Source organism: Pollachius pollachius, assembly GCF_949987615.1.
Source record: "Pollachius pollachius genome assembly, chromosome: 15".
Lineage (NCBI taxonomy): Eukaryota > Metazoa > Chordata > Actinopteri > Gadiformes > Gadidae > Pollachius > Pollachius pollachius.
This window is the reverse complement of record NC_136948.1, coordinates 19,821,177-19,849,101: the sequence shown is the minus strand read 5'-3', so window position 1 is coordinate 19,849,101 and position 27,925 is coordinate 19,821,177. Positions and strand designations below refer to the sequence as shown.

General features: G+C 48.3%; 1 protein-coding gene across 1 annotated transcript in view; it reads right to left on the bottom strand.

Annotated features, from left to right (window-relative positions):
• syne1b (spectrin repeat containing, nuclear envelope 1b) overlaps positions 1–27,925 on the bottom strand; it is a 125,657-nt gene that overhangs the window by 77,543 nt on the left and 20,189 nt on the right. The window contains 38 exon segments of the mRNA XM_079752688.1: positions 88–200; positions 511–718; positions 1,003–1,206; positions 1,292–1,393; positions 1,503–1,685; positions 1,982–2,140; positions 2,488–2,638; positions 2,931–3,110; positions 3,286–3,911; positions 4,196–4,349; positions 6,006–6,172; positions 6,561–6,684; positions 7,012–7,199; positions 7,445–7,543; positions 7,844–8,071; positions 8,358–8,508; positions 9,062–9,222; positions 9,504–9,644; positions 10,013–10,189; positions 10,675–10,842; positions 11,762–11,926; positions 12,490–12,598; positions 13,096–13,304; positions 13,622–13,780; positions 14,251–14,385; positions 16,012–16,176; positions 16,595–16,753; positions 18,002–18,169; positions 18,552–18,695; positions 19,086–19,238; positions 19,654–19,818; positions 20,089–20,291; positions 21,212–21,308; positions 21,403–21,571; positions 21,821–21,933; positions 22,297–22,461; positions 23,972–24,109; positions 27,346–27,453. Coding sequence (XP_079608814.1) covers positions 88–200; positions 511–718; positions 1,003–1,206; positions 1,292–1,393; positions 1,503–1,685; positions 1,982–2,140; positions 2,488–2,638; positions 2,931–3,110; positions 3,286–3,911; positions 4,196–4,349; positions 6,006–6,172; positions 6,561–6,684; positions 7,012–7,199; positions 7,445–7,543; positions 7,844–8,071; positions 8,358–8,508; positions 9,062–9,222; positions 9,504–9,644; positions 10,013–10,189; positions 10,675–10,842; positions 11,762–11,926; positions 12,490–12,598; positions 13,096–13,304; positions 13,622–13,780; positions 14,251–14,385; positions 16,012–16,176; positions 16,595–16,753; positions 18,002–18,169; positions 18,552–18,695; positions 19,086–19,238; positions 19,654–19,818; positions 20,089–20,291; positions 21,212–21,308; positions 21,403–21,571; positions 21,821–21,933; positions 22,297–22,461; positions 23,972–24,109; positions 27,346–27,453 — 6,408 coding nt within the window.

Genomic DNA, 27,925 nt, shown 5'->3' with positions numbered 1-27,925 from the left:
GCTGCCGTTTGGCGCTCCCTTCAGTTTTGTCTGAATAGACTAGCTAGCGATGTATTTGTTTGATCTCACTCAAAGGGGACTAAATACCTTGATCTTCTGGAGTTTGCGATCAACGACACAGGTGTCCCCTGATCGATCAGAGCATTCTTTCACGATCTCTCTCTGTTCAGAGAGCCATCGATGAAACTCCTGGACAAGGTCTGATGAGAGGGAAACATAAAGAGAGAGAGAGAGAGAGAGAGGGGGGGGGCGAGAGAGATATAAAGAGAGGGAGAGATAGATAAAGAGAGAGAACAACAGAGAGAGGCATTTATGGATATAGTCCCAAAGGCCAGGTATCTCCACAGACACACCACGTTGAGGTATCTCCACAGACTGAATCATGTTGAGGTGTCTCCACAGACTGAATCCCGTTGAGGTATCTCCACAGACTGAATCACGTTGAGGTATCGTCACAGACTGAATCACGTTGAGATATCGTCACAGAATGAATCACGTGAGGTATCTCACCATTGAAGTGTTGCTGCAGACAGTGCTGCATCCCCACCAGCGTCCTGGCTGAAAGCTGGTTGATGGCCTCATAGCTCTTGATCAGGTCGGTGAGGGCTGATCCCAGGCCAGCCAGCTCTTCAGAGGGGTACTTTCTGCACAGGTTGTTGAGGCTCTCCCTGGTAGCATCAATGCTACCCTGCTGGTTCAGGAGCTCTTTCTGGAGATCCTATAATTGTGGCCGTTGCAATCATTTAGCTTGCAGCAACATATTGAAAAAAATAACTATGAAATAGTTCATTATTGGAACTGTGAACTTAATTCAAAATTAATTGAACTGAACTAGTTCATTTTAAAATTTGTTAACTGAACTTTGAACTAGCTGATGTAGAAATGAGACACTTGACACTTTCTGTCAGAAAAGCTGAAGGTTTAACCGACAAACCCTAAAGTTTAGAACCAGCCTACAGCGCTACCTGCTGAGCTATCCCCTTAATAGCAATAGGGCTGCACCTTGACACTGTAGATGTCCTCAGGATCCGACCCCGTGGTTGTTGAAATCAGGGACTCTTCCATACTCTTCAGCCAGTCTGACATCTGGGAAATGTAGTCCTCCAGCTGTTTCCTCTGGGAGCTGAAGTCCTTCAGGTTCCCCCTCGCCTGCTCACACAGCTTGTGGACATTGCTGATCTTCATATGCAAGTCTGCTTCAAGCGCCTGGCACAAAGAAAGCAACATTTAAATATGCTGGCCTACACCAAGTATACTCGTAGTTGGGCCTTAGAAATGGGGAGTTTTATACCTGTAGTTTAGTGGGAGTTTCTTGGCCTCCGCTGTGTTGCTTCAGTTCTTCTACGTTCTCCAGAAGGGTATTCAGTCTCTGCTCTTTCTCCACAATTTCTTTCTGTAAATATACACAGTGGCTATGGGTCATAATTTCCCAGACATATACCAAGACTAGAAGAAGAAGATGTCAGCCAAATGGTCTCTATTCTCTGCTTTTCTAGCCTTACCTCTACCACAGCGAGCCTGCCAGACATCTTGTGGCTGTCGTTGAGGTTGTTAAGACTTTCACTCAGCTCTAAGGCACAGCTGCTGGCCCAGCTCTCGATGTCGTCACTGATCCTGCGCACGTCCTCCCACACCGCCAAACTCTTGCTGAGGCGGTCGATGTTGTCGTCCACTCTCTCCGACACCTGCAGTCGTGGAGTCTCAGAGTAAGACACTTCATCTGTTGTTTAAACTGGCAGCACAGCATTAAGTGACCCTATAATGTATATTTTAAATACATATGGAAAAGACACTGTATGACTCACCATTCGGTATGATGGATCACATTTATTATATTTTCACCCTTTTTCATTTTGGCAATGTCTAGCCTTAGGGGGAGCTCTCTTATGTGTCATGTGTCAAGGTTTCTTTTCTCATTGTGTGAAAGCTTCTCTCAGTGTTAAAGCAGACTTTCACCTATACTGTATAGGATCCCACTCACATCCAGCCACTGATCCACCAGCGTCTCCACATCCTTCTTCATGACCTGCGCGTCGCAGTCCGGGATCTTCTTCAGCTCGCTGAGCAGCTGCTTCCCCCGGCTGGAGAAGAGGTCCAGCTCCTGCTGCTTACCAGACATGTTGGTCTTCACCCCCTCATGCTGCACCAGGACATGGGAAGAGAAGGGAAGACACACAGACAACTCATTGATTTATAAGGATGAAGATTGAAGATAAGAAGTGTCTGCAGCAGGGTGAGGTGTTTAGAAAGCTTGACAGATTTACTAAATGGAACAAAATGTCTGGGTCCAAATATTCCATACTCAGTAGTGCTAAAAGTATTTCACTCGTCTGGGTTCGATCCTAAATGTCTGCAGCCAACCTGGGTGACATGTTCCTCACTCATTGAGAAAGATGCCAAAACTGCAGCCTGCATGAACAGTGCATTTCCATGTGACTTATCTTGGCTAACGGGTGTTTGATTGCTAATGATGGTAGTTGGACCAACCTTAGATAGGGATCTCTTGGTTTCTTCGTGGTCCTTGAGAGCAGAGCTGATATCCACCACAGCTTCTGTGCTCTCCACGATGCCAGTGATGGAGGTCTTCAGACCCTGGTACTCTCTCATCAGTTCCACCAGGACCCCACACTGCTCCTGCCTGTCAGAAAAACAGCGTTACTGTTGTTTATTCACCAGGAGCAATTTACTGGCTGAGTGGTTAAACGGTTTGTTTAACCATTGTAAAGATGGTAAACTATAAAGACTGTTTCAAGGTGCAAGTGGGCGTGTCCACCTAGATGTATGAATGATAGATGAGCAACATTTGCTACAGTCCACTGGGTAGGCTGGTAGACTGATCTATCCAGCACACATCTAGCTGGACATGCCCAATTGTGGTGTCACTAAAATAGAGGAAAAGACAGCTTTAAATCTCCCCAGTCTCCCCGTACCTGTCTGAGATGAGTCTCTTGGTGTCCTCCCAGGTGGACTTCAAGAGGCCAATCTCCCGCAGCACCTCCCCTGCGAACTCTGCGTCGCGCTGGGCGAGTTGCTGGCCCTTGTCCCTCAGCCACTGCTCCTCGTGCTGGTGGGACTGGAGCTCGTCCTCCAACTGGTTGAAGAAACGCAGCCTGGCGGAGGGGGTGGAGGTGGTCAAAGGCTACAACATCCCACTCATACCAATGGGAAAGTGAATGTGCTGCTAACAACCACGCCTGTATCTCACAATGTGTTTTGAAACGCGTTAACGGCCGTGATCACGGTAACGATGCTGCTATTGCCTATTGTCGCCGGGGCTCTGCTCACCTCTGCTGCAGAGCCTGAAGGCTGGGCTCCTTCATGCTCTGGTGGTCGGCCTTCTCCTCAATGTCCTCCACGGTCTTCAGCAGCTGCTCCTTGCGCTGCCTGAAGGAGGTCCACAGGGCGCCCAGGGCGTCCGCCTCGCTCTGCTTGGAGCCCAGCAGGCTCCGGACGGCGTCCACCTCGGCGCTCAGCGCGTCAGCCATGTGGCGGCAGGAGGTACGCGCCCCCTGGCCGTCGCCCACGTGCAAGTGGCCCTTGCAGAGGCCGCTGTCCAAGCCGGCCGCCAGGGACTCCAGCCGGCCCACCTCGGGTACCACGGCCGACAGCTCCTGCTGCAGCTCCTCCACGCGGGCGCGGTCCCAGCTGCCCGCGCCCTCCACCGTCTGCCTCAGGCCCTGCAGGGTCGCCGCCGTTGTGCCCTGGGTCTGCAGGAAGGCCTGCAGCCGCTCCAGGCACTCCAGCTGGAGCTCGGCCGCCTGCCGGGCCTCCAGGTAGGGCAGGAGGCAGTTCTCTAGTCGGCTGTGGAGGAGCTGGCCGTCGCCGGGCTCACAGGCCCGACACAGGCACTCCGTCTGCTGCTCCAGGATCTGCTTCACAACCGCCTGCTTCTGGAGAGCGGCTCGGTTATCCTGACGGGGAGAGAGAGAGAGAGAGAGAGAGAGAGAGAGAGAGAGAGAGAGAGAGAGAGAGAGAGAGAGCGAGAGAGAGCGAGAGAGACTGCCTTTCAGTATACCGTTCCATGGTCACAATGTCCTGCAGTGTTTGGTTTGTTGCACCACCCGAGGCAGGAGGCTATTCCTTTCTGCACCTGAAAGGTCATCCTGCCATGGAATAATGTCTGTCTTTTGAGGTCCTCAAAGCAATGACCTGAGCACTGAATTCTGTTCTTCAGTGCCACTGCTGTCCTCCTCACCTTCACTTGCGTCACGGCCGGTTGCAGGTGGGTGGTGTCTATCTGAGAGGCGGAGTGGAGGGTGGAGAGCATGCTCTCGCCCCACTGGGAGAACTTGACCAGAGCCTGGTCAAACTGCTCCACCTGCGACAGGTGGCTCTGCAGCTCCTGGGTCCTGGTGATGGAGAAGAATGTCAGAAAGATGTGGGAATAAGTGTTGGCCTTTTAACAAATACTGAGTTATTTACCCATGACAATAACTAGTATTCATCTTTTGAACAACAAACTGAACTTAGAACCTGGCTAATATGTGCTAATGCTAGAGCTTGAAGTAGCAAAAGTAAAGCTGAACAGAAATATATGGCATGGCATGAAATTTGACTTTATGAGGTTTTCTAACAATAATATCAATACCCCTAGCCCGACCGTGCGAGCACCACATGTGTGTGTGTGAATACACACACTGTAATTCAAGTGTTGTACACTTCTTCTTCTTCTTCTACTTATTATTTGGATAACAATTGCTAACCTGCTTTTGGTATTAAGGCGCATAACACGCAACACAATAACGCAAGCTTGCGTAAAGCTCCTATTGGGTGAAAAGACTAGACTGCGTCGGGTTCTCTGACGTCTCTGGTAGCCTACTTCCACAACGAGACTCGTAGTGGGGGTTATCTCGGCCATGGTTGAGAAGGAATTGGGGGAAAGGAACTTTGGCCTTGACTCCCTGAAGTCCAGATTGAACCGCGACATGGAGGAGAAAGGGATGTTGCCCGCGATTGTTGCCCAGGATTGTCTTCCGCCGGTGCCCCGGCAGCGGGCTTCTCAACCATGGCCGAGATAACCTCCACTAAGAGTCTCATTGTGGAAGTACCGGGAATCCACAAACAGCAACAATCCCCAGAGACGTCGGAAAATCCGACGCAGTCGTTTGAGATTAGGGTTGCAAAGGGGCGGATAATTTCCGGTAAATTTCTGGTACATTTCCGGTAAAATGGTTAAGCTGGGACATTTTAGAAATATTCCATATTTGAAACTTTCCATGGTAATTTATGGGAATTATGGGAATTTATGGGAATTTATGGAAATTTAAGGGAACTAACTCGGAATATAGGGTAATGTAATCGAATTGTATCATATAAGAAAACATCCATGCAAAATGATACAATTAGTCAAAAGTGTGGTCAAGTCTTCTAGAAATCATCTATACATGTGATGGAGGAATGCCCAGTGCCTGTAGGGGGTGTAGTCTCAATAGCCATGCAGTAAGCAGTGTGCTATGTGCATGTGATTGAGGAATGGAATGGATATTCAAGTGTACTTGAATGGCATCTGTTGGTTTTAGTCAAGATTATGTTAAAATATACTTTCCGCAACTTTATTTAAGTTCCCTATGAAGAGCCAACCTTCAATTTTGAAAATTCCCAGTTTATTCCCATATATGTTAGTTCATGTGAGAAATCAGCTGGGAATGACCCAGTGCCCTGCCGCATAGCTCACCCAGGAGGTCAGTACCTCTGACCCAGCAGGGATCCCCCTGGGGGTCAGTAACTCTGACCCTGGGGGTCAGTACCTCTGACCCAGCAGGGATCCCCCTGGGGGTCAGTACCTCTGACCCAGCAGGGATCCCCCTGGGGGTCAGTAACTCTGACCCTGGGGGTCAGTACCTCTGACCCAGCAGGGATCCCCCTGGGGGTCAGTACCTCTGACCCAGGAGGGATCAACCAGGAGGTCAGTACCTCTGACCCTGGAGGTCAGTACCTCTGCCCCAGCGCCCTGAGGCAGATCTTCCCCAGCGCCCTGAGGCAGATCTTCCCCAGGCGGTCCATACCTCTGGGGGACGGCATTGTTTTGGGCGCTCCACCTCGTGTGCAGGGTCCCCAGGTCTTCAGTGAGCAGCAGGGACCTCTGCTGGGGGGCGCTGGACCCCAGGGCGGAGGCCAGGGCCACCAGGCCCGCGTGACACGCCTCCAGGGAGCACAGCTCAGAGTGCAGACCCTGCCGGGGATGGAGGGGAGAGGGGAACACATCTGATCCCTCATCTTATCACATGTTACCAGGAGGTGTGTTTGGGTGATAGTATAGTAGTATTGTTATAGTATAGTGGTAGTATTATCAGTTTAGCATAGCACTAATATTATCAGTTTAGTATACTAGATATACGTAGTATCAGTATAGTATAGTATAGTACTAGTAGTGTCAGTGTCGTTTAGTAATCGTTTTATCAGTATAGTGCTAGTACTAGCAGTATACTATCGTATTATTAGGATACTATAGTACTTGTAGTATAGTACAAATACTAGAAGTATGGGGTTTGTGGGTTTGTGGTGTACCATGCGCTGATCAGTTTGGTTTAGTTTAATTTAGTATTGGGTTTGTGGTGTACCTGTAAGTCCTGCAGCTCGCTGATCAGTTTGGTTTTGTCGGTGGAGAATCGGCGGCTCTCTGGGTTAGAGAGAGACTCGCTTCTCTCTAAGCAGGACACAAAGCTGGACCGGTCCTTCTCATACCTGCAACAACAAAGGAGATACCATTATTTATTACACGAGTACTAAGTAGTATAAAACAAAATGTGATATCTGCAATTAACCCATCACTAGCAGCAGGCCTGTTGCCTAGTGCCTTGGTCAAGGGTAGCGGCAGGAGTATTAACCTCACATGGTTGTCTGGTGGAAACTGGAGCACCCGGAGGAAACCCACGTGAACTCCACCGTCCCCCCAACCCTGAGGTTCGAACCTAGGACCTTCTTGCTGTGAGGCAGCAGTACTAACCACTGTAGCTTCACCTGACTAACTCTTAACCCCAGCCCATATCCATGTGCCACTACGTGTCTCACTTCTGCCAGAGCGACAGCAGCCCCTCCAGCTGGCTCTGTTTGTCCTTGGCCTGCTGTACGCTGACATCGTAGCTGGCCTGCAGCGTGGCCGCCGCTCTCTCCGCCTTCTCCTTGTCGCTGAGTCTCCGGGCGCTGGCCGACAGGGACAGCAAGGCCGCCTTCAGCTTCTCAAGGTCCTGGCACACGTCCTGGGGGGGCAACGGGAGGGGGAGGACGAGTTACCACGCAGGTTAAGAGAACCCTAACCCTAGCACCTCACTCTCAGCCTGAACCCCTCGCTCTGAACACTAACCCCACACTCTCAACCATCATCCCTAACTCTAAACCCCAGGCAGTCTGATGCTGATGAGGAACTGTAATCCGCTTCAATTCAGAAGAAGACCGCTTAGCCCTTCCTGTGTTTATACTTCAGTAAAAGGATGTGAGGACGTACCGTGTGGCTTTGAAGAGCTTTGTAGGTCTCTGATGACGAGGAGCATGATGTGATTGGCTGCTCCAGTGTAGTGTGCAGACCAATGAGTGATGCCTGTGCCTGAAAACATGACCAAATGACAATACTCAGTGTATTATCAATGTAAGACCGATATTATTGCCAAAAACAGAAATAAACTGACCTACTGAAAATCCTACAACTTAATATGTCTGTGTCATCGTTGTAGCTTCTAGCCTACATTAAAGTAATCAAGCAAACAAATACAAACACCAGTTACACTTTGAGGAATCAATAAAAATGGTTCCCTCGCTCCTCAGAACTTTGGAGGAGATACTTGTACTACAGTGTGTTCAAAAACCAGCCGTCTCCCGTGTCCTCCTCCTCCCCCCTGTATGGTACCTCCTCCAGGCTGGCGTTGAACCTCTGCTGGTGGGAGAAGCTCTCCTCCAACCGGGCCTGGAGCTGCTGCACGCTCTCCCTCAGCTCCTCCCAGTACCTCCCCGTCTGGGTGAGCCGCGCCCTGACGCGGGCCGACTCCCCCGAAGAAAGGAACTGGCCCAGCGCCTGGGAGTCGGCCTCCAGCCGGGAGTGGACCTCCTCCCGCTCCCGGAGCTCCGAGCTCACAGCCTGGACACGCGGCGATGGAGAGAGGGGAGAAGAGGAGACAGGGTGAGCGGCGGTGGCTCTGATCACCGCCCATGACGTCACACGGTGGATTCGGTTGTCAGTCAGAATCCCGTACCTCAGAACGGGAATGTTCCAGTGTTGTTCATGCAAAGGTATATGTAATACAAATGAGTAATCATTGAGCAGACGTTTTGATCCAAACAAAGCGTCCTAGAGTACATTTCCGTTAGATAAGGAAGATGTGGGTCAAGAGCTTGCGACCCAGCGCTGAGGTAAATCCCGGTACCTTCACGGTGCTGATCTGCTGTTCCAGAGGGGCAGAGGAGCTCTTCAGGGGGTCCAGCTGCTTCTCCTTGTCTGAGATCCAGACGGAGAAGGCCTCAAAGCCACGCCCAAACTGCTCCCATTGCACTCGCATCCCCTCCAGGGTCACCACACTGGATCAGAACGAGCGTCACAGGCAAGCTATTACACTACTAGGACTACACATACTTTGGTATACACACCCTGACAACAGCAGCCGCTGAAGATTACTAAGTGTGTTATTAGGAAGCAATTGCATTGCCTAGTACTCGATGGGAGTCATTACAGAGAAGATACCTTCCCAGACCTCTTAGACCAGACACAACAGGCATCAGGTGAATGTCTAAACACAACATGAGTGCTGCTCAATCTTTAATCTTTACAACTAAGTGTGGAGAGAGGATTGGCCTGGCTCTTTCTTCAGGGATGATTCAGGGCTAAGTTAAAGGGCTCTTAGTTCATGATACAAAGGCCCTTTATATTATTTACACCTTACATTGCAGATTGGGTTTTGTATGGTCATCTGATGTGACGTTATCTGAGACTTTTGTAACTGTGATAAAGGGCTTAACTAATTAAATGTACTTGACATGACTGATGGAAAACAGTAAGTTCTGCTCTGTTTAGTGTTGACGGTGAGGGGCGTCCCAAGAGGACATCGTGGTGGGAAGGCGTTGTGTCTCCTACTCTTTCTTGAGGCCGGCCTCCACCTGGTCCACCTGCTGGCTAAGGGCGCGCGCCTGGCCCAGGAGCAGGGCCTTGTTCCTGGGGCCCAGCTGGATCTCAGTGGCCCTCTTCAGCAGAGTGTTCATGTGGGAGACCTCCGCCTCACACTGCTTCAGTAACACCTAAAGAAACGCACGTCCAAGCTGTGAGTGAGCACATCCTCTGCTGGTGAAACAAAGGGGCAATCCAAAACCACATGTGTCTATAAAACACACGTTTGAAGTGGCTTGTAATGTTACGCTTATTCTGATATATGATGCTTCATATGCTTAAACTGACTATATAATCACCAACAATTTGTAATCAATATTTTTTTTAACTGCACTTTGTGATATTTAGGTCTATATAAAGTTGTGAGTGTCATGAAGAGCGCTATGCACATGAAGTGTACGAGCCCGCTCACCCTGGCCTGGCTCAGCTCCGCCCCCAGGCTCTCGGGACTGCTGAAGTTCAGGTCTCTGTCGGACGCAGCCCGCGCCTTGTTCACGAACTCCCGCACCGCTTCCTGCTGACTGTCAAACTCCTGCCAGGCCGCCAGGGTGACCTGTGGACGACACAGCAGCAGGAGTATAACGACGTGGTCACCTCGTCCCGAGTACAAAGCACCACGGGTCGGGTTTCACTACTGACATATTGGGCATATTGAGTTCCGCAACACGCCCCCATGTACTTGGTATTGGACGGCGTTTGCATGTGGCGCAGAGGATGACACCACAGGAGTCGTTGTGTGGGGTGCATTCTGTCATGTGGTCGGATAATCCACGTCAATCGACCACCACAGGCGGACTCATGTTGAATTAAGATTCTCATGACCAACGGATGGAGAAGGCGCTTAGATTTGGCGACGCGTAATGCAACAACATCTCTGCGCCGCGGCCACACTGTAACAATAACCCTCTCTCTCTCCCTCACCTCCAGGCTCTGCTCCTGGGAGTCCATGCTCTGCTCCATCTTGCTGAGCGTGTTCTCAAGGCTCTGCAGGTCCTGCTGCAGGGAGTCCCCCACGCCCTCCTCCGCTTGGAGTTGCTGCCCCCTGGTGGTCAGCTGCTGCACGTCCTTCCGCCGCTGCTTCAGACGCTTCAGCAGTTGCTGTGGACGGCCAGACGCAAGGGGTTACCACGGCGTCAACGCCTGGGGGAATCGGCTGACGTCCCTCCAGCCTGCTGGCCCTTCATCCCTAAATCGTTTACACCCCACGCCCGACCCCCTCACATTAACCCCTTCATCCACCAACCTGCCCCCAACCCCCAGATGATTCCCCTCGTATCCCCCCCTCCCTCCACCGCCTCATCCCTTGGTCTTTGACACTTCGCCCCGATCCCGGTTCATTAACCAACCTTTAATTTCTGTACTCTGTATTATGTCTGATCAAAGTTATGTTTTCTGTGAAAATTTATAGAATATTGTATCTGACTTTGCTGCCTTATCTCGGTTTAATTTACTTGCCCTAGAATTGAGTAAAAGTATTTTCAAAATACATTTTTAAAAACGTATTAAAAGAAAGAGAAAGAAAGAAACTGAAAAATGAAGAAACAAAGAAACAAAGGGAGAAAGAACTCCTCCTCTCCTCCTACCTGTCTTCCGAGGAGCAGCTGCTGGGCGTCCCGGACCGTCTGGGAGTCCAGTATCCTGACGGCCTCCGCCTGCGCCTCCTTCTGCCCCTCCACCACCTCTGCTAGGGTGGTCCTCACCTCCTCCCGGAACTGGACGCAGTCCCCCACAGCCAGCACCATCTTCTCAGCCTGGGAGCAAGGCAGCACGGAGACGTGGGTCCACAATGACCATTTAGAATCATGCGTTCTTATCGGCCGCAGTTGAATCTAGTTCATATGTAACAATGTTTGACCTGCAGAATGGTCGAAAGGTATCCACCATAGGTGTACATTTTGGACCCTCTTAGTATGTTCCTATAATCCTATAACTATAAATTCAGATACTGTTATTTGTTATATTGTGTTGTTATGCCTTTTCCTATCTTTTCGTATTTGTTTTATTTTGTTTTACCAAATGTCCGCACTGGGATGAATAAAGTCAGCCATTTAATCTGTTCTCATCCCACTGTAACCCTTCAACAAGAGACATTTACCGGGCGACATACCCCAGCCAGTCAATTAAGACAATCACTCTAAACATGAGCCCCAGATAATCAATGTGGCAAAGCGTGTTTTGGGAGTTCAGATTTCACTTAGACCCTGCAATGCCACCCCCTCCAACGCCTCCTACTTTTTGTATTTTATTCGTCCTGGCACTAAAAGTATGCAATTATTGTTAGAATACTACCCCATACTGAAATGGGTTAACCTAGTGATTGTTTGTGATTGTTTATCCTCACTGTTTAATAAGTGAGGTGAAAACGATATACCATTAATTCAGCTCTTTTCCTTTTCTGAACTAATCATCATTAATTAACCGTCATTAATAAGGGTCTGAGAGACAAAAGGCAATTTATTGGACACAATCTCATGGCTAACTTCAGTCCACTGTGTCTTGCACATCCTGGCCTCAATGACTGCACTTTAAGTCACCACAGGTGTTTATTATGGGATGTACTCCTTTAAACTGGTCTTCTTAAACTGAAACCTTACCACTCTTAGTAGCAGCATTTAACAGTAAAATTAAAACAAGTCAATGCCAAACGACGTGGAAACACGTCCTCCCTACCTCCGACAGAGAGGCGATGAGGCCCTTGAAGTCAACCGAGAGCTTGCCGAGGGCCCCTCCGTGGCGCTGGCCGTCGCTGTCGCTGCACACCTCTATGAGGGCCGCCATGCGTGTCCGCAGCCAGCCCAAGTTGCCCTCCTGCAGCTCTGCGTCCTGCCGCAACTCCTGGAGGTCAACACAGCACACACACAGAGGATCTGAACAACTTGTCAAAAGCATTACAGACAGAGGCAGGCTGGGGTTCAGAGTGGCCTCCCCTCCTCACTCCTAATCCTCCCTGGATGGAGGGGATCCCTGTTCTGGGTTACTGCCCTTTGGATTAGGGGAGGTCATATCACTAGGATTTTACACCTGTTTTCTATGGTCTTATTTTAGTAACAGTGAGAAAAAAAGCATAGATTACTATGTTGAAGAATATATTAGTCATAAACAAAACAATGATGACCTCGAATGCCCGAACCTTTCAAGTATTTGACTTTGACTATTAAGGCATGAATTACATCAACAGTACATTAATGATTTATGCGGAGGGAAGTTAATGAGAGCAGATGTTGTACATTTTTTATTGGAAACCTACATAAACAACATACATACACACTAACTATTCCCTATATAATATTTCAAGGGGTTACATCTCAATGTTGTGTTCAGGGCCAGGGTCATGTCCCTAGTGGTAGGATGAGTCAGGGCGAGGAGAGAGAGCCGCAGACAGTGAGTGTTGGACGTACCGTGATGGTGGCCTTCACCTGGCCGTATTTACTGGGGTCGTTGGCTCTGCTCCTCAGCAGTCTGAGCTGACTCTCTTTAGAGATGAGCCAGCACGAGAGCTCTGCATACCTAGACCACAGAGAAACAGGGACACACAATAAACACACTGCGACCACACTGACTCGGGTCCAAGAATGACAAAAATACACTCTTGACAATGTTATCTTATCTCATCATATGAACTGTTTAAATGAGTAAAATGGGAAAATCATAGAAATCATAGTCCACAGTTACATGGACGGGAAAATATATTACATAAGAAACATAAACTTAAAGTATATTATCCACATATTTATATAAAAATATACTATTACTTATATATGTTTTACAGTGTGCCATTAGCCATGATTGGTACTGGATGCAGAATTCACCCCGACATGAATTATCATAATACCACTTTTAGTTTCACCACTAATCCTGGAATAGCCCTCATGAGCTGAACCCTCTAAACACAGACTGAGCACAGCTGCAGTCCCCTCCCTCCAGAACCGCACGCTGGTACATCAGCAGCTAGCCAGTGAGCTTAGCTTTTACATAGAGTTAGCATAGCATTAGCTTAGCATTACCTGGCGGCGTACTCCTTCCACTTGTCCTGGTGCTGCATGAGCTTCTGGTGTGTGTTGTCCGCCTCCTCCTGGGCGTCGGCCAGGGCCTGGCGGGCCGCCTCCAGGCTGTGGTGGGCCGGGTCCGAGTCCGGCAGCTTCTCACACAGCTCCTCCATCGCCTGGAGCCGCTTCTCACACACACTCTGGGGGCCCTTCTCCCTGAAGAAGGCCTGCGTTCACACACACACACAGACACACACACGCACAGGCACACACACACACACACACCACACACACACCTCTCTGTTTATCAACCTGGTCTTGGTCCCAGCGCTATAGATTCATAATGCTGTTGTGGTCACAGAGGTCCAAGGAAGCTTGAAAAGGCATTGAGAACTTCATTTATTTTTGCTCTGAACTGGGAGCAATGTCCTCTTCCCACAAACTACAGCGTCTTTCAATTAAAAAACAGTTATCATTGTAAGTTGTTGGCGGGGGCAGACAGGTAACCTCTTATCAGTTAATGAATTGCCATGGCGACACTCACCCGGTGCTCCTTCACCAGCCGCTCGCTGCCCACGCTGGCTAGCTGGCGGTTCTCACGGGTCACCTCCGCCTGGCACTCCTGCAGCGACGCCATCAGCTTGCTGCGCTCCACCTCCACCTTCAGGTGGAGCAAGTGGAACGGGGCCTCGGTCTGGACGTCCTGGACAGGTTAGGGAGGGGGACGGGAGCGTTTCAATCACAGAGGTGGAGGTGGTGGAGGTGGAGGTGGTGGAGGTGGAGGTGGAGGGGTGGAGGTGGTGGCGGGTGGAGGCGGAGGTGGTGGAGGTGGTGGTGATGGAGGTGGTGGTGGTGGAGGTGGAGGTGGAGGTAGTGGTGGAGGTGGAGGTGATGGTAGTGGTGAAGGAGGTTGTGGTGGTGGTGGTGGTGGTAGTGGTGGTGGTGGTAGTGGTGAAGATGGAGGTGGTGGAGGTTGTAGTGGTGTGCTTTATGTTGTGGTGGGTGAGCCTAACTATGTTTGTACCTCTCTTGCAAAGAAAACCATCCAAACTAACTCAATGACTTGTATGAGGGTTTAGCCCAAAGCATCTCACAACACCGTGAGTGTTTACCATAGTCATCTATTTATTCATTTTGAATGATGATGATTGTATGTATTCAAAGTGTTCCCACCTTCCAGTGTTTGTGCAGCTTCCTGACGGTCTCCTGCAGGGACTGCTGCTCCGGTTCAGGCAGGATGTCGGTGAGCTCGTCACAGGCCTTCAGGAAGCTGTTGAGCACACGCTGGTCCAGCTGGCCGAAAAACTCCTGAAGGACCCAGCATGATGACAAACATTTACGTTAACATTTAGGGGATTTTGCTGAAGCTTTTATCCAAAGCGACTTACAACCATTCATTCACTCATCCACGCACCGACGGCGAAGTCAACCACCCAGGGCGACAGCCGGCTCATCAGGAGCAGTCAGGGTTAGGCGTCTTGCTCAGGGACACCTCAGCACTCGGACCCGGGGATCGAACTAGGAACCTTCGGGTTACTTTGATCTACTGCTGCCCCCAAACAGGTCAAAGGTCAGTCCTCTGCCATACATGGTTTGGACCCTCTGTTGCCTCTGGCTAAGAAATCAATCATAGTTCGACATGAACCAGCCAACAGGTAGATATGGTCTCGGTCTCTATGGTTACCGGCGTACACCACAGGGCTGACGTGCAAAAAATAACATGTCGGGCGGCAGCGCAACCTCTGGGATCTGCCCGAGACGTCGGTAAGGTCTGCGCAGAACCAGCCTCAGAACCACGCCTCAGAACCACGGCGCAGAACCAGCCTCAGAACCATGTCGTCATCTCAGAACCACATCGCAGAACCACGGCGCAGAACAGGCCTCAGAACCACGTCACAGAACCACGGCGCAGAACCAGCCTCAGAACCACGTCGTCGTCTCAGAACCACGTCGCAGAACCACGGCGCAGAACCAGCCTCAGAACCACGTCGTCGTCTCAGAACTACGTCACAGAACCACGGCGCAGAACCACGGCGCAGAACCACGTCGTCGTCTCAGAACCACGTCGCAGAAGCACAAACGTAAGCAGCGTCCTAGAAGCCAACGGCATTCCTAATGTGTTGAGAGGTCCCTGAGTGGTTTACACCTCAAACAGTCAACCATTGTGTGAATGAACGTATGACGAATGTGTGAATCTCATTATAGCGCACTTTGAGCGACCACAAAGCATTATAGAAACGCCAATGGGAAACCATTCCATTGACCACACAGTCCATTTGTTTGGTGTCATTGAAGAGTGTATATCTCAAGCAGGATGCTACTTGAAGGAGTAAGGATTGCTGTAAGCTTTCTGACGCTATGGAGACACACTATAGTTTTAGAAGCACTGTGCAATCGGTCAGGCGAGACGTGTTTGTTTGTTGAAGAGAGGGTGGTGCTGGATGGACTTACATTATGAAAGCTTGTTATAGGGTCAAATGAACCACTCAAGGCAGTTAATAATGAATGGCTCTCATTTAGCCCTTAACGCACAACAGAATGGAATGGAACAAAATGGAGAGTGACAGACAACACCTTGTAGTGGTGAGTAGTTATGGGTTGATTGTGTTGCATAAGGGCACTTAGTCTGTTTTGTTTTCCAAGAGGGGGGCATCAACCTTGTCTTGGGAATCATCTCTCATGTCATAAAAAATTAATAGAAATTTGGATACACTCCGAACAAAGTCAAAACCAACAGAAACCTGATGGTCATACCTTCCTCTACTGGAGGAAGACAGCATTCACACAAACACACACACACACACATCCCAAACCCCTAATATAACACACACACACACACACACACACACACACACACACACACACACACACACACACACACAGAAGTGCCTCTCGACACAGGGTCCTTGTGGTCTCCGGGGTGGAGGCCCTCACCGTGTGTCTCCTGAGCAGCTCCTCGGGGGGGCCCCTCTCGGTCAGGCAGCTCTGGGCCGTCTTCAGCACCTTCTCCAGCTCCACGCGGGACTCCTCGAAGCGCTTCATCAGGCTGCTGTTGGCCTCCACGTGCTTCCTCCACTCCGCAGACTCCTTGATCATCGCCTGCAGACAGCAGCACCCAGGTTAGCACTCAGGTCAGCACCCAGGTCAGTACCAAGGTTAGCACCCGGGTTAGCACTCAGGTCAGCACCTAGGTCAGTACCAAGGTTAGCACCCAGGTCATCACCCAGGTTAGCTTCTGGACCACCGAGTCCCAAACGTTCTCGACCCTCCGATGATGGTCTTGAACCCCAGTGAGATCATTGATCATTTCTCTATGTATATTATTCTTTAGTCTTCAAATAAACCAATGAGCAGAAGGGAGGGGTCAAGCCCTCTGTTGGTCATATGTAGCATATTTCTGATGGATTCTTCTAGAGGCTAGATGCTGAGACTCACTCCCACTCAGCCCAGCGCCCCTCTAGAGACCTCTAGTGGTCCAGTTCTGCACACACACCCGGGGCTGTGTGGGGGGCTGTACCTGTGAGGACGACTGCAGATCAGCCACGCGTTTCTGCAGCAGCGTGGTCTGCATGTGCTGCAGGGTGCGGCTGCCGTCCAGCGTCTTCTGGAGGCTCTGGTGGCTCCTTTCGATCACTGACAGACACTTCTTACAGCTGTGGGTGTAGGTCACCAGCTCCTGCACACAGCAAGGGGGCAGGCAGGGGGGAGAGGGGAGAGGGGAGAGGGGAGAGATGAACATCAGGGGAAGAGAAACAACCCTGTTTATGATAGTATAACATTGACGTACACTACTGTCAAAAGGTGGTCACTTAGAAATGTCCTGACAGCTTCATTTTTTCAATGAAGATAACATTAATAACAATGAATCAGAAATACAGACTAGACATTGTTAATGTGGTAAATGACTATTCTAGCTGGAAACGGCTGATTATTAATGGAATATCTACATAGGTGTACAGAGGCCCATTTCAAGCAACCATCACTCGTGTGTTCACATTGGGACCCCAAACTTTTGAACCGTTTACATTTACTTTGGATATGTGACCGATAACAACAGATCCACCACATGAAATGTGTTATCATCTAATTAAAGAAACTAAACTTTATGTACCAAAAAGCATATCAAACAATTCCAGAGGATAGAAAGTAAAACCAAGACCAGTGACGTGCAGTCAGCGGAGGCAGATGAGGTAGAGCCTCACCTGTCATCATGAAAAGAAAAAACTAATTATGATAAAAAATAAAAAATTAAAAAAATATTATATATTGGTATTTGTCTACTGATCTGTGGTCTAAATGTAATTAATGTACGATTCCAATAATTTCAATCATTTTTATTATCAAAATTGCTGAATTTGCCTTTTTCCTGAGGAGAAATACGCGAGCTGAGGCCGGCTGAGGCAGCGAGCAGTGCTGCCTCACCGAGAATTGCGCAATCCCTCACAAACTGGGTAGAGCGCATGCGCTCAACCCAGTTTGCTTTTTCACCGTTGTCACCAATGTAATGTTTGACACTTTTATTGTATGATCGCACTTTACATAAACTAGTTAATGTATTTGATGTATGTGTATAACATATTTAGTCTTGCAGCAAGACTAAATATGCTGATCTGACATAAAACCGTGCTGAAAAAGTATGAAATGAGGCAGCCAGTACCTCTGCCTCACTGAAGGGGGCGTATGCATGAGCTCATAGTGTTTACATGATGCTTCCGTTTACTTCTTTTAAGCAGTCAAGTGCACTACATCAGTTTGTTTATTTAAAAAAAAAACATTTCTGACTGCAAACATGGAAGATAATGATTCAAAGCCGGTACTATATAACAATTGGGTTCATATATTTGTAAATCTGAATCTGACTAACCCTAACCTGTACATTCATGAGAAAAAAACCTTGCTCTGTAAACTCATATTCATCCCAAACCTGGCATTTGAGTTTGAAGTCCCCGGGTCCCTCTGAGTCCCTGGAGCCGGTGATCCGGCTGGCCTTCTCCAGGGCCTGGTAGAAGCCTGTGATGTTCTTCTCCATCTCCTCCAGCGGGGGCAGCAGAGACTGGGACTCTCGCAGCAACGGCAGGCATCGCTCTCTGATCTGATTGGAAGAGAGTGATACAATGAGATGAAGAGAGAAAATGTTCTATGGCACTCTATGATCAGCCGATCACGCTTCAACAAACAAATACATTTATAGACAACATGCATTTATACAAAAGACACAGATAGAGGGAAACACACACACTGACATCTACACAGCCATATTCTTACTGAAAAACCTACCCCCCTCAAACACACACAAAGCCACCTACATACACCTATATCTAAATAAAACTGCTAGGTTTCCAGGAGTTGGCAGTCACCACAATAAGAGTGTCATAACACTTAGGCAAGCAGGGCCCCACCTTGCCAGCTAGATTAACAGGAAGATGCTGCTACCACAATAAGGGCGTCATAACACTGAGGAGAGCCGGTCACACCTTGCCGAGCTGCTCCTTGACGGTGGCCATGAGGGCCAGCATCTGGGAGACCTCCTCCTCCGGGCTGTCCTTGTTCAGGAGTTGAGCGCTGCGCCACGCCGCTTTGCACGCTGCCTCCATGGCCGGCAGCTTGTGCTTGGTCTCCTGGAGGAAACAAGAGATGGTTTGGATGGAGTTCAGTCTTTTCACCTTTCAAACATTTAGATTCAAAGTGATGTACAGTTCATTCAAACACAGATCATTAAGGAGCAGGCAGGGGGATTAGGATGCTCAAGGATGCCTACAGGTAAGGCTGCGGACATTCAGGGATCGAACCTGGAACCTTCCAGCAGGAAGTCACACAACCCTGACCACCAGATAATACTGCTCCTTTGTTACATGTGGTCGTAGATGTCAATGAGATCATAGAATTTATAACACAGTCAGGGTTCCTCAAATCTTGCAGGCCTCAAACATAAAAACGGAAACAACACACACACACACAGGTTCTGAAATGATTGGTTGATGTGCAACCCGATTGAGGCCCAACAGTACCTCAACGTCCTGGACGAAGGTTCTGACGTTGAGGAAGGAGACCTGGACCGGAGCGGTCATCTTCTGGTTGGTGACGTCCAGGAACAGCTTCAGGGTGTTGATTCCCTCCTGGTAGTCCGTCCTCAGCTTGTCCACCTCATCTGCTCTGGCGTACTGCAGCACACACACACACACACACACACACACACACACACACACACACACACACACACACACACGCACACACACACACACAGATACGCATTCAATCGCAAACACACGCAGCCCCACACACAAACAGGTAAATAGGATACAATCTTGTTGGGCTGTTTTGTTTACAGAAATGTTACCGGTGAATTTAAAAAAAAGGTATGTTACTAGTTAGTAGCACTATTTAGCCCACGCTTTAATCCAAAGACACTTACAGCAAATCTATTATTATTAGCATTCCTGTTATTATTTTTACTTATGAATAAATTTGGTAGCTGTGTATCATCTACATTGAGGAGCCAGTAGAGGTTAGGAGGACAGGTAGACTGTGGCCCTTGGGGGGTATTGTTAAAGTGAATTGAGTGTAAAGGTCCTTTACATGCTTGACTTTGACGAAGAGCTCCCTCCACCTCCCGTTGAGCAGCAGCAGCTGCTGCTTCAGGTCTCGAGACACCGTCTCGTCACAGGTCTCGATCAGGAAGTTCCCCGCGTCGTTCATGTCCATGTGCTGCTGGATCCAGTGGGACAGGTTCCGGAAGAAATCCTGACAGAAGGATAGAAAGTTGTTGACGATGTCAATGAATGATATCAAATATCTGCTACGTGTCCCTATAAGCGTGTACTTTAATCCATAGCTCCTTACATTGAATTTAAACGCAGTTGGTTCATTCAACTAATATATACAGTACATATATCCGTTGATTCAGGATTTTACAGTACAATAAAACTCTCTTGAGTCCTCTCAACATGGTCTGAGTATCGCCATAACAACAACAAACAAACCCATGCTGCATTGTGTAATGGCTGCACTCACGCGCTTGGCATCCTCCGACTGGTTGAGGGTCTGCTCTGCGTCCTCCAGCCAGGCCTGCAGCGCGGCCACCGTGCTGCTGTACTTGTCCCAGTTGGAGATGACCTCCTCCAGCATGCTGCGCACGCTGCGCACCTCCACTGCCAGGTTCCTCCACTGGGCCGTAGCCTCGCCCAGGAACCGGCCCACGCCCTCCGCCTCCTCGGCTGGGGAGGGGAGGGGAGGGGGAGAGAGAGAGAGAGAGAGAGAGAGAGAGAGAGAGAGAGAGAGAGAGAGAGAGAGAGAGAGAGAGAGAGAGACCAGACAGAGAGATATAGAGAGAGAGAAAGGGGGGAGGAGAGAGAGAGAGAGAGAGAGAGAGAGAGAGAGAGAGACCAGAAAGAGAGAGAAAGAGAGAGAGAGAGAGAGAGAGAGAGAGAGAGAGAGAGAGAGAGAGAAAGAAAGAGAGAGAGAGAGAGAGAGAGAGAGAGAGAGAGAGAGAGAGAGAGAGAGAGGGAGATAAAGAAAGAGAGAGAGAGAGAGAGAAAGAGAGAGAGATAGAGTGAGGTCATTAATGGATTGAAGTATTTCTAATAGTACTATCAGTAAAGTACAGGAGAATAAAGTAGAGTAGAACTACTAGTCTGCTCTACTCTATGCTAATCGACTCTACTATATTCTACTGTACTGTACTCAGTGACATGGCAGAATACATCATCACAGTCGCGGGGGATGATCATGTGTGGCCTTCGCCTGTGTCATGCTATAAATAGTGTAGCGTCCAAGCATAGCTAATGCTAATGTATCATGCATGATAGCCTTTTACTAGCATAAAGGAGCTTCATCGGATTAGTTAAGAGGAAGGGATAAAAGTACAGCCAGGTAGGTGTTCATTGAATCAATTAATAACCCAGGAGACAAGCAAAGGATTGATTAAGGGATTGAACCGATCACTTAGGGACCACTTAAGGGCAAGCCAATCAGGAAAGAGCATTCCATTCATGAAAGGGTCTAGCACATTATTTTGAGCTTACCTCTGTTACAGGTCTTAGAGCCTATGACGATAATTACATCATTCATTAGAATTCTGGTAGAAACCCACACAAATTACCAGAAAAGTGAAACACAACACTGAGAAAGATCTTACCTAGAGTATCAGAGTTCAGATAGACCTCTGCTGCTTGTTTGAGGGCTTTGTATATGATGTCGTACTGGTCGAAGAACTTGTAGCCTTCGATGAACGACTGTGAAGCAGACACACAAAAGCAGAACGTTCGGATCGTTGGACAAAAAACGGAGCGCTACACCCAGTTCAGTCAGGTGGGGGTGCCTACTCACAACGTAGCCGTCCAGAAGGAGTTCCACAGAGTCCCGGCGGCCATATTTGATGATCCAGGACTTGAGTTTAGACTCAGCCAGGATTAGAAACGCCATCAGGCGATACTTCATTTCCCAGAATTCCATTTTGATCAAGTGAGCATGAGAAGACGTAGACACAAAATTGAACCTGGAGATGGAAAAATAAGTAGACAATTATCGTAATCGAAAATCAATATTTCAGTCAGCTGCTTTGTGAACTTCGCAACATGAATATGTAATATTGCTTAAGTCCACAAAATAATTCCATTTATTTTCGTGATATAAGTGAAATGCTAGTCAAGCATCAGCATGGAAACAGAGATGAAGTAGGAAGGGATTTTCATCAGTGCTTCCCAGAAGAGCTCCTGGTTGGTCTGCCCAGGTGTAGGTGTCTCACCGCTCGGCCATGTCCTGCAGCTGCTCCGGGGGGACGGGCACCCCGTTCACAGAGCGGTCTCTGTGGATCTGCTGGAAGGTCTGCCTGTGGGACTCCAGGTTCTTCAGGACTTCCTGGTTACCAGACGCACAAACACACACACACACACACAAAAGGTTCAGATAACAGGTTCAGGGTTAACAGTGTTAAAGTTTAAACCATTTCAAATTCGAAGGGTATCCCCCCAAGGTAAGGCGCATTGCGCATTGCCCCCCCCCCCCCCCCCCCCCCCCCCCCCTTCCTTGAAATTGCTTTGCCGATTTCACCTTAGAGAAAACAACCTGTCGCACGTGTTATCTTTCATCTTCAAAACCCTAATCCTTGCATAATAATAATAAAAATACTCCATTTGAGACAGGACAGCATGAAAACAAAGTTGAACTTGAGAAGGATTCAGATGAACACAAACGTCCACCCCCCCGCCCCCCCCCCGCTACCTTGTGCTGCTCCAGCTTCCGGTGCACCCCGTTGGCCGTCTCCTCGTGGGCCTGGTGGATGGGGATCTCCTCCCTCAGGGCGATCTCCGCCCGGTGGAGCCAGGCCCCCATCACCCCCAGGGGTCCCGGCAGAGACTTGTCCAGGTGGATGTGCCAGTCCAGCAGCTGCATGGGAAACCCAGCAGGACAGCACGCATGACGACACCATACACATCCAGTCATACAGACAATGGGCCTGTCCACAAAGACCCCGCATGCACTGTCTCTCTGTCTGTCTCTAATGCTTCCTGGCTGGGAATGAGAAGGGGTAGTGTGGATGAAATCAGGGGGCTGTCCCGGGAAACAAAGCCCTCCAATGTTCCCCCGGTTCACCTCCTAATGAAGTCTTGTGTGAATGGACTGCACTAATTGTCTAATTTAATCCAATGGGGGAAGCGGAACTATCCGAGCTCTGCTTGTCTTCTGGTGATTTGATGAGGTGGAGAATAAGGGTTTAATTTACTCATGTTTCATTTGATTTGTTAAATGACAAGGGACACAACTATGGCATTAGCCTGTCTTCATTGGGAATCTCCCCATCAAATGTACAGAATCATTCTGAATTGTGAAAAAGCTGAGTTCCAATAATTCAATCTAAAGTGTCTTCCTTAGAAAGTACCTTGAACTACAAAATGCATTTCATATAAAGTACGTTGAACAACAAAATGTCTTTCTTATAAAGTACCTTGAAATACAACAAATGTCATGTCTTCCTTATAAAGTAATAGCCTGGTCCTACCAGACTCTCGTACTTCATTTCATTTGCACAGAGAGTCTGGCCACTCTCCATTGACAAATGTTAACTCACATGAAGGCGGGTGTCTGTTGGAGTTTTAAACTATTGGATCTGCCCAGTGCCACTCTGGATCTTCCATAACCAATTGCTAACATTTGACTACCACAGAAACTAGCACACAACCTCAACGTCATTGTTCTCAGCAACTCCCTCAGTTCGCTGATTGGACCGGCAGAATTTGGCCGGAGAAAACCTACGAATATACCGCAAACCCAGACGTAGTACTGAAGGGAAATGAAAATTGAGCAGAAGTAAGTAGGCGGGCGAAGCCAGGCTAATAAAGTAACTTGAACTAAAAAATCAATAATGTATTCCATATAACGTAGCTTGAACCACAAAATGTTTAACGTCTGTCATTATACAGCCTCTTCAACTACAACATGGGTCAAAATGTTCAAATTCTACCTTATAAAAAAGCTTGAACAAAATAATGTTTCGTCCCTGTACGACAACATTATTACTATTTCCACTTCATGACGTCAGCAAACCACTGAGCTAATTCATTTGGTAAAGTATGGCTTCACCTGATTGACAGGCGGTCCCAGAGCCCCTCCCACCCCTCACCCTGATGGCCAGGCGGTCCCAGAGCCCCCCACCCCCTCACCCTGATGGCCAGGCGGTCCCAGAGCCGATCCCCCCCACCCCCCCTCACCCTGATGGCCAGGCGGTCCCAGAGCCCCCCCCCCCCCCCACCCTGATGGCCAGCCGGTCCCAGAGCGCCCCCCTCACCCTGATGGCCAGGCGGTCCCAGAGCCCCCCCCTCACCCTGATGGCCAGCCGGTCCCAGAGCCCCCCCCTCACCCTGATGGCCAGGCGGTCCCAGAGCCCCCCCCCCCTCACCCTGATGGCCAGCCGGTCCCAGGCCTGCTTGACCAGCGCCTGCTCCACAGACAGCTTGCCATCCCTCTGCATGGGCTGCAGCAGGGCCTCGCTCTGCTTCTTCTTCATCTCGTACTGCACACGGAAGCTCTTGAACACCTGAGGACCGACACACACACACACAAGCACACACACACATACATGGCCCAACACACAGGCACAAGCAAACACACACACACATGAAGAAGGAGAATCAGATGAAGAGCAGTGGGAATGGTGGAGCCCCATTATAGCGTTTTGATATTGATATTTACTTCTAACCTCGTTTGTAAGTAGCGCCCAGACCAACACAGAACAGCTATTATTTACCGCTCGTACATCAGAAGGCATCAAGCGATTTGCGGTTGCAAATGCCATTCTTCGAGAGAGTTCTGTATCAGTACTGTATAAAGCTAAATCAATGTAAATAAAAGTTAACATAGGCTAATGGAAACTGTTCTGTCTGGTATCTATGTGAGTGTATCTACCTGGTATCTACACACGTGGACAAAATTGTTGGTACCCCTCTGTTAATGAAAGAAAAACCCACAATGGTCACTGAAATAACTTGAAACTGACAAAAGTAATAATAAATAAAAATTTACTGAAAATTAACCAATGGAAATCAGACATTGCTTTTGAATTGTGGTTCAACAGAATCATTTTAAAAACAAACTAATGAAACAGGCCTGGACAAAAATGATGGTACCCTTAACTTAATATTTTGTTGCACAACCTTTTGAGGCAATCACTGCAATCAAACGATTTTTGTAACTGTCAATGAGACTTTTGCACCTGTCAACAGGTATTTTGGCCCACTCTTCATTAGTAAACTGCTCCAGTTGTCTCAGGTTTGAAGGGTGCCTTCTCCAGATGGCATGTTTCAGCTCCTTCCACAGATGTTCAATAGGATTTAGATCAGGGCTCATAGAAGGCCACTTCAGAATAGTCCAATGTCTTGCTCTTAGCCATTCTTGGGTGTTTTTAGCTGTGTGTTTTGGGTCATTATCTTGTTGGAGGACCCATGACCTGCGACTGAGACCAAGCTTTCTGACACTAGGCAGCACATTTCTCTCCAGAATGCCTTGATAGTCTTGAGATTTTAGTGTACCCTGCACAGATTCAAGACACCCTGTGCCAGATGCAGCAAAGCAGCCCCAGAACATAGCTGAGCCTCCTCCATGTTTCACAGTAGGGACAGTGTTCTTTTCTTGGTATGCTTCATTTTTGCGTCTGTGAACATAGAGCTGATGTGCCTTGCCAAAAAGCTCCAGTTTTGTCTCATCTGTCCATAGGACATTCTCCCAGAAGCTTTGTGGCTTGTCAATATGCATTTTGGCAAATTCCAGTCTCGCTTTTTTATGATTTGCTTTCAACAGTGGTGTCCTCCTTGGTCGTCTCCCATGAAGTCCACTTTGGCTCAAACAACGACGGATGGTGCGATCTGACACTGATGTACCTTGACCTTAGAGTTCACCTTTAATTTCTTTGGAGATTGTTCTGGGCTCTTTGGTTACCATTCTAATTATCCGTCTCTTAATTTTTTCATCAATTTTCCTCCTGCGGCCACGTCCAGGGAGGTTGGCTACAGTCCCATGGACCTTAAACTTTTGAATAATATGTGCAACTGTTGTCACAGGAACATCAAGCTGCTTGGAGATGGTCTTATAGCATTTACCTTTTACATGCTTGTCTATAATTTTCTTTCTAATCTCCTGAGACAACTCTCTCCTTCGCTTCCTGTGGTCCATGTTCAGTGTGGTACACACCATGTCACCAAACAGCACAGTGACTACTTTTCACCCTTTAAATAGGCAGACTGACTGATTACAAGTTTGAAGACACCTGTCATGCTAATTAGAGGACACACCTTAGTTTAACATTTCCCTATGGTCAAATTATTTTCAATCTTTTCTAGGGGTACCATCATTTTTGTCCAGGCCTGTTTCATTAGTTTGTTTTTTAAAATGATTCTGTTGAACCACAATTCAAAAGCAATGTCTGATTTTCATTGGTTAATTTTCAGTAAATTTTTATTTATAACTACTTTTGTTAGTTTCAAGTTATTTCAGTGACCATTGTGGGTTTTTCTTTCATTAACAGAGGGGTACCAACAATTTTGTCCACGTGTGTATGTGACTGTTCAGCTGAGGTGCGTTCAAAGTCGCAAACATAGGTGAACGCTCGCAAACGATTTGAAACATGTTCTGTTAAGCGTGCCGATGTCTTCAAACGTTCGCGAACATAGGTAAACTGTCAGAAGAGGTTATTCTCCGCAAGCAGACATGGATCACGGACTGCAAGAGATGTGCTCCCAGATGGAGATTAACATTAATTCCTTTCCTACACATAAAGCAATAGATTAATCGTTTCATATATCCTATCTACACCCTTACTTCAACTGATGTCTTGTGCAGCCTAAAATGTGATCTGAACGTGAAATCGCAGTAAGTGGGCACAACTTCGATGACGTAGCCCTCTATTCCTGAATCGTCCGAATTCCTTGTCTGCAGTAAACTTTCTACTAGATCGACAACTTCTAGACCTTCTTCTGTAAACTCGTCAATTATCATGGAGGCTGCAGCAAATACAATGGCCTTTCTTGTCGCCATTGTTTGTTTACAGTTTCTTTACAGTTTCAAACAAACGTTTAGAACGTTGGATAAAAATCGTTACAATTTATTGTTTAAAGTCAACGCACTCGCTGCAAACGTTCGCCAATGTTAGCTGATTTTGAACACACCTCAGGTATCTATCTGAGGGCTATCTGTGTGTTTAACTGGTATGCGACTGTGCTGGGTGTGATAACCTGGTATCTATCCGCTTGTTGAACTGGTATTGGAATGTGCTGGGTGTGGTTTCCTTATATATATCTGAGTGTTTACCTGGTATTTGACAGTGCCCTGTGTGGTTTTTCTGGTAAATATGTGAGTGTTAACCTGGTATCTATGTGAGTGTTTACCTGGTATCTATGTTAGTGTTTACCTGGTATCTATCCATGTGTTTAACTGGTATTGGAATGTGCGGATTCCTGGTATCTATGTGAGAGTTTACCTGGTATCTATGTGGTTGTTTACCTGGTATCTATCTGAGTGTTTACCTGGTATTCGACCGTGCTAGGTGTGGTTACCTGGTATTGGACAGTGCTAGGTGTGGTTACCTGGTATCTATCCAGGTGGTTACCTGGTATTGGACCATGCTAGGTGTGGTTACCTGGTATTGGACAGTGCTAGGTGTGGTTACCTGGTATCTATCCAGGTGGTTACCTGGTATTGGACCATGCTAGGTGTGGTAACCTGGTATTCGGCCGTGCTAGGTGTGGTTACCTGGTATTGGACCATGCTAGGTGTGGTTACCTGGTATTTGTCTGTGAGGTTTCCCTCTGCCCCCTGGGCCCGCAGAATGTCTCTCTCCAGCTGGTCCAAGAACACCTTGAGCTCCCTCAGGGCCTTACGCTCCTCTCTCTGTCACCACAGGGGGGAGGGGGGAGGGGAGAGAAGGGAGGGGGGAGAGAAGGGAGGGGGGAGAGAGGAGAGAGGGGAGAGGGGGAGGGGGGAGAGAGGAGAGAGGGGAGAGGGGCGATAGGAGGGAGAGTGGGGTTGGGAGATGGACAGGACCACCATGGAGGATAGAGGAAGCATGACACAAACATTGAAGACATTCAAATCCTTATTTTCCGTTACCCATAGGCCCAGTGTCCTGAGGTCGACAACACCCAACCCACGCAAGAAATTAACACTCAAACAAATAAACTCCCGCAGCCTAGTTAGTCGATTTGAGCGGGAAAAACCGAGGCCAAGGAGGAGTGTTAGGAGAGTAGTTAAAGAACTGAGGCTGGGCTCAGTGGTTTAGTCGTTTCAGATGTGACTCACCCCTTCATGGGGCTCTGGTTATTAGTAGAAAAACATACCTCAAGCATTTGCTCTATATCGTAGG